At 40.4% G+C, this 6,799-nt stretch overlaps 1 protein-coding gene across 1 annotated transcript; it reads left to right on the plus strand.

Annotated features, from left to right (window-relative positions):
* Nucleotides 1–1,589: 1,589 nt before the first annotated feature.
* LOC109740951 (ubiquitin C-terminal hydrolase 12) lies at nt 1,590–6,103 on the plus strand. Its single transcript, XM_020300019.4, has 7 exons — nt 1,590–1,772; nt 2,613–2,663; nt 3,237–3,402; nt 3,718–3,884; nt 4,463–4,778; nt 5,442–5,608; nt 5,702–6,103. The coding sequence occupies exons 2-7, from the start codon at nt 2,642–2,644 to the stop codon at nt 5,851–5,853; spliced, it is 990 nt and encodes a 329-aa protein (XP_020155608.1). The 5' UTR covers nt 1,590–1,772; nt 2,613–2,641; the 3' UTR covers nt 5,854–6,103.
* The last annotated feature ends 696 nt before the right edge of the window (nt 6,104–6,799 follow it).

Consider the following 6,799-nt stretch of genomic DNA (forward strand, 5'->3'; position numbering starts at 1 on the left):
AACACCGAAGGAAGGCACACCTATGCTTGGCTAGACACCCTCGTCGAGCAAGCAAAAAAAAAGAGGCAAAGGCCATTGCCTCTTTATTCGTTGCAATATCTTTTACTAGGGTCTCACCACACCAAGCCACGAGGGCCGGCCTCTCATGGCGGCCGCTAGGGGTGGAAACGGATCGGATGTGGATCAGATAGTGCTCTTATCACTTCCATTTTCATATTTTCAAAACGAATACGAATCCGAATACGGATGTTACCGGATACGGATGCAGCTCGGATATTATTCGAATACGGATATGTATCGGATATTTTCTTGATTCGGAACGGATACGAATAATATCAACATATTGCTTAAGTAAATTAGTCGATAGCTATGGACCTGAAATAATCAACTTGTGACATACAATAAGTCAATGGTAAATAGGTTTATGAATAAATACTATTGTAATGCATAATAATTTATAAGTTTAATCATATAAAGAGTAAAATTTGACCCCTTATTTGGCTTTTATGTTGGATAATTGGAATACTGGGTCTAGAATTTTGAAAATTACCTCTCATAATCTTATTCGGATACGGATATATCCACTTCCATATCCATATTTGTGTCAAAATCTCCTACCATATTTTATTTTTTATTTGTTTAATAAATTCGGATACGGATAATTTTCATTTCCATTTTGGTTCGGATGCAGATGTTTCGGATACGAATAGGCATTTTCTCGAATACGAATATCGGATATTTCGGATTATCCGCTACCACTTTCCACCCCTAGCGACCGCCTCGAGTGACGAGAGGATCCTTGAAAGCAAGCAAAGAACAAGACCCGTGAGAGCGATTCTTCAAAGAGGAACACGCCTGCACAAACCAGAGAAACGGAACCCCGCAACCACCGGCACACCAACACGGTGAGTACCGGCATACCCCTAGACCTCCTGGCGACGGTAGAGTAAGCATCAGCACCATGCTAATTATCTTAACTAAAAGAAGTGTTTGGGAAGAATCGTGGGGGCCAATGGCTGTCGGCATTTACTTTGACCTGAGTTCGCCGCCTCACTCTAATTCTTGCAAAGGTTATTCCAAGGTATTTTACTGAATGGGATGCTAGCTGTTTAACGGTTTTTTATCCAATATAATGGGCATTTCCTGTGTTTTAAGGAAAAACTATCAAAACAGACAAACAAACAGTAGGAAAGTGAGGCTGTCCCGATTCAAGTTCTCACGAGTGAGAATATGAGTTCCCATTCACCTATCAGTTTTCCTTCAAAAGGGATCAGCTACCAACCCAGCAAGATTACACGAGAGACGTGGTAAATCAGAGTGAGAGAGGGGGAAAAGAGAGAAGCAAAATAGTGAACGCGTCGGTCTGCTTTAGTGTATTGTAAAAATAAAAAATCTTGCAAGAGAATGGCATCTTATTGCTTTTAATAAGGGAGAAAAGAAACGGAGAGACGGACGCAGGAGGGACAGAGGATAGAAAAGTGGCGGGCAAGTGCTCTCCCTCTGTGTGACCAGTGACCGTCGTCCAGAAGTAAAAATGGCTAACGCGCCAGTCCGCTTTAATCCAAAGAAAAGAAACCTTGCACCAAAATGGCAAAATGGCAGCTGGGTGCTTTGATAAATGAGAAAAGAGACGGGAGCGACGGACGGACGGGCCGAGACAGAGGAGAGGAAAGTGAGGCCACCAGCCCCTTCTACTTCCATTAAAACCCCACTCCCCTGCCTCGCACCTCCGGCTCCGGGACCCCGACGAACGCCGAGCAAGCCATTGTGAGGTACTCTCAGTCCGCCCCCAAATCCAGGCCTCTCTCTTCCTCGGCTTCTTCATGGCAGTCCCAAATCCCGTCTCTTTACCGCGGATTATCGCATCGTGCTGTTCTTCACTTTTTCTTCTGGAGTTGAGGGTTTCCAGAGTTTTTCTTTTCTTTTCACGAAACAGGATTCAGGGTTCTTCATGGAAGCCGCAAATCCCGTCTCTTTACCGCGGATTATCGCATCCTACCCCGTTCTTCACTTTTTCTTCTGGAGTTGAGGGTTTTTCAGACTTCCAGTTTTATTTTATTTTCAAGAAACAGGGATTCAGGGTTCTTCTGGAGTTGAGGGTTTCCAGTTTTTCTTTTTCTTTTCTCGAAACAGGATTCAGCGTTCTTCATGGACGTCGCAAATCTCGTCTCTTTACCGCGGATCGCGCGCTTGTGATCCTACTATTCTTCACTTTTTCTTCCGGAGTTGAGGGTTTTTCAGATTTCAAGTATTATTTTTCCCAAAACAGGGATTCAGGGTTTTGGGATGCAAGTTCTTGGCTTTCTTTCGTAATCGATAGAGGGGGTAAAGCGCGTAGGTTTTTAATAGTCGATCTGCTCGTGTACAGAGACTTCTACTTCTTGTTCTCTCCTTTATTTTGGCGGGTAATGATTTTTACATGCCGTGGTCATCATTTTTCACCAAGATTGGCTCTGCCTCTCAAGATTCTGTATGTTCTTGACCCAACAGTATGGCATGATAGTTACAATTTTTGTGTGCCTACCGTGGTTCTTTAGTACTGGTAGTCTATATGATAATGTGCTACCTTTACCTGAGATTGGCTCTACCTGATGATTTAATCTCACTTGCAGAGGAGGAGAGAAGAGGAAGGGGCAGATCTATGGGCAACTGCAAGAGTTCATGTATGTATGCCTAGCCAATCGTGATGTTTAGACTGTGTCCTTAATAAACCAAATAAAAGTTAGATGTTTGGACTCTGTCTTCTAAAAACCAAATAAAAGCTTGATGTTTGGACTTTGTCTTTTAAAACTGTAAAAGTTAGATGTAATTTACAGCATTAAATCCTTGGAAAAAGTCAAGGCAGGAATATGAAATCCTAGCTCTTAATTGAAGATGGCTAGCTAGTATGTTGAGTATATCACTCTCCTTATCTAGAAACACGAAGTTGTTTGAGTGCTGGTCTTGATGTCTTGTTGATTAGAAGCGGTAGTACGGGTTAATGACATACTATAAGAAAGTACAAGTATTTCTGCTTTGTTCTACCCCTAATTGATGACTTGAATAACTATATGCGTTCAAGATTTTGATTCATTTAATCAGGACACGAAGAACTTATGTGCTGTTGTTCATTCTTGCGGTTGTTGATATTGTACTCTGTTCATTTGGAACTGCAACATGCACATGACTCTTCTCATAGCATGTTCTCTCTTTCCTTGTTTTCTAATTTTGAGTTATTGCATTTGTGCAAATATCAGCTCGTGCACGCCTAGGAAAGGCCCATGTCGTTCCGGATTCAGAATGGAGGATGCAGGACTTTGGAAAGACCCATGTTCCTGATTTAGAATGGAGGATTAATGACTTCTCATCGCTGCTTGAGACAGGAGCTAAGTCAGCAAAATCTGACGCTTTTCACTGCTCTGGGTATAACTGTTATGCACCATAATTGCAGAAGAAACTCTGCAATATTCATGTATTAGCTGTAAATACCATCTAGCTTATTTTCGTAGAAGATAATTATATGTTATCCATATACACATTGATTTAGGATGCCATTTACTAACAATGATGTTTCAATCGATCATCGATGTAATCAAATTAGCAATCACAATCTCATAAACAAACAGTCAGAGGCTAAAACTTGATATGGTGCATGAAGTGAAGAAATTAGACTTCATTCCTACTTCAGTTATGAATTCTAGACTGACTTTGGTTTCTTTGCATGATTTCCTTTACCAGGTACCTGCACGTGAGTCCAATGCATAAGGAAATTGGTTCTGAAACGCAATATGTTGCTCTTCGTCTTAAGACATCCGAAGCAAGCATGGTGCCAGGTCACACGGTGCATGTGGTTTTTGAGTTGTCAATATACAACCATACAAAAGGAATGTACTGCGGATGCAAAGGTAGTCTCATGGATGTGTTTTTTCAAGCACATCCATCATATTACAGCTACAAATCCATAGTCCTTTGTGTGTCATAAGTTTGAGAATTAAATACCATGATTCCATCATTACAAGTCATCAACATCTGTAAATATCGAAATATGATCAAATACAACGTTTTACCATTAACAAGTCGCTTGAGACATTAATAAAGTGGCTGCATGCATTGCCCAGATGCAGAGGCCGGGGGTCTTCCTCCTTTTCTAAAAGAAAAACGTTAACAAGTCTCTTTGTATTTTCTTTGCTGTCAAGTTTCTCTGTAGACCTTCAGGAATTTGGAAGGTTCAGATGGCATACACATGTTTCTCACTTGAGACATTACAAGTTTCTCTGTAGACATTACAAGTTTCACACTCGGGACTATTATGGTTCAGATGGCATACACATGTTTCTCTTTAAATCTGATTATCATTATTTGGATGTAATTCACTACCTTGCTTTCTTAGCTAGGGTGAAGGTTGGTTAGATATTATTTGGTATATTTTTGTCTTGCATACAAGTTCTTCATTCTCTAATATTCTAACTTTACCTAACTGCAGATACCTACAACTTTCATTTCAAGAATACCTACTCGAAGGAGCAATGCTTGATTCCTCTTCAGGAGCTACTGAAATCATCTGCTTTTCTAGTTGATCATAGCTGTGTCTTCGGTGTGGAGATATTAAAAATTGATGTCTCTTCTCCTGAAAAGATGGCTGTTGTGGTTCAGAAGAAGGATACCACAGTTCAGAACCTCTTTGTTCAGAAGAAGGGGTTTGTCAAAAGGACATACACTTGGAACATGAACAATTTCCTTGACCTGGACTTGGATCACTTTGTTCGCTCTCCTACATTTGAAGTTGACGGGCATAAATGGTATGCACCTGTTACTAGTTAGGCAGTTACATCACAAATGATTTATATAAATGGTATGCATGTGTTATCCAACATTTTAGCTTACAAGTATCCGTTAGCTTACCATACCTGGTCACTGTACGAACTTTTTTACTCTTTTATGCCAATGGACATTAGCGATGGCCAGATCTTTGTGCAAGGCAAGGTCCTTCAGATATTATAACTGGACATTTTAGCTTGATACAACCAAAGAACTGTTAGTATATTTACAGATATGCGTAGCGCATTCCAGTTTCAGTAGAAACATATTTTTGGATTCACGCTGCACCAAAAATTCTGAAACAATGTAGTACTAAAATATATGTTGAATAAAAGCTAGAAATTTCATTTTCATGTATATATTTGGTACCACCCGTTCTTGTATGTGCCACATACCATCGATTATTTTCTCAGATTGTTTTTGTGCAACATTGTACTCCATTATCTTGTACTGTAGTGAACTGGTGATGTTTTGTTTATATTTTTTTGTACAATTGTAATGCCACCATGTTGTGTCCAAAGTTAACCTGCATACAGCCAAGCTCAGCTACAACTTTCTGATTTCAGTAACTAACCACATTCTTCAAATACATTTTTCCGGGTACCAAATTATTTTTGAAGTTACAGTTCCCATTTTCTTCACAGGTACGTCCGCATCTATCCGCGTGGTGACAAGTACAGCACTGATTGCCTCAGCTTGTACTTATACCTGGATGCATCGGATGAGCTCCATCTCGAGTCCAAGAAGGTGGTTGTAATGACTCTGTCCATCCTGGACCAAAAGAATGGGAAACACTTGACTGCAACTTCAGGTTCAGCTCTCCTTAGCAAGTATCAGTGCTAGCAGCTAGTGTCTGTAACCTCATGATGATTACAGTTCCATCTTACTTTTATGGTGATCGCAGGTCTCTTAGTGTTTACGGGTGGATGCGGCTGGGGATGGGCTGATTTCCTTGGACTCAAGAATCTCAAGGACCCGTCGGGAGGCTATGTTGTGGGATCGAGCTGCGTTGTGAAGGCGGATCTCACTATCGTTGGTTCATCCAATGATGGTTAGATGTTTACCTCATGGCCTGATGGAGAGATAATGCCCTTACATCCTACTTATAACTAGACTTCTATTTGAGATAATGTTGTGGTAGCACTACTAAAAACTTGTGGGATGATTTAGTAGTAATGAGCTGGATTTGAGACGTAAGATGATTTCACGCATATATTTCTAGATATATGCATCGAACAGATTATGTCATCGGAAGTACTTCTATATGCATGGATGATGCAACTATGTTAGCTTGATGTTTGGTTCAGCTGACCATGTTATCTCTCGCTTAGTTTTTGTGCATCATGGATGTTCCCAGTTGATGAATCATATAGTCATATGGTTCCATGTCAAGCACTTTGCGTCTATAATTTATGTTGAGAGCGAAGGTGTTTCATAGTTTCATTTGCCCTCCGTCCAGTGGCGGTGCTTCATGGTGACTATGATGTCAAACCACACCATAGAATTAAGGTTTGCAACCTATCTTTTAATACATTTAGATACAGTTTGTGTACGCATAAACTGAAGTAGTAGGCAAAGTGCGGCGCCACGCCACGTGTCTCAGTGCCCATTGTTAGATTAGTTATCGTTCATTGGGTCGTTATTCTTATTTGAAAGATCAAGTGAAAAATGGTAAGCAGCAGCTGTAGTAATGTTAATGGAAGAACAGGGTGTTGCGTTAGCAGGTGCCACGGAGTACATCTTGTGTTCTAATAAATGGATGCGCCAGTTTTCCATCACGCATTTTTAAGAATCTTTACGAAAGTGACTGTGCCAATGCAATATTACTCATTCATTCAGGTTCCAGTAGAATATCTAATAGAACATATTCTAGCAAAAGCCACATAGGTTAGTCTGCAAATACAAATATTGGCTTCAGATAACTGCAAAGAGCTGAAATATGGGACAGAGATAAACACAACATGAAAAGGCAAAATGCATACACAGGTTTCAGATAACTACA

Source organism: Aegilops tauschii, chromosome 1 (assembly GCF_002575655.3).
Source record: "Aegilops tauschii subsp. strangulata cultivar AL8/78 chromosome 1, Aet v6.0, whole genome shotgun sequence".
Taxonomy (NCBI): Eukaryota; Viridiplantae; Streptophyta; class Magnoliopsida; order Poales; family Poaceae; genus Aegilops; species Aegilops tauschii.

Coding starts and splice junctions, on each gene's coding strand:
- LOC109740951 (XM_020300019.4), top strand. CDS start 2,642: ATGGGCAACTGCAAGAGTTCAT. Junction 3,885..4,462: donor AATGTACTGCGGATGCAAAG/GTAGTCTCATGG, acceptor ACCTAACTGCAG/ATACCTACAACTTTCATTTC. Junction 4,779..5,441: donor GAAGTTGACGGGCATAAATG/GTATGCACCTGT, acceptor TTTTCTTCACAG/GTACGTCCGCATCTATCCGC.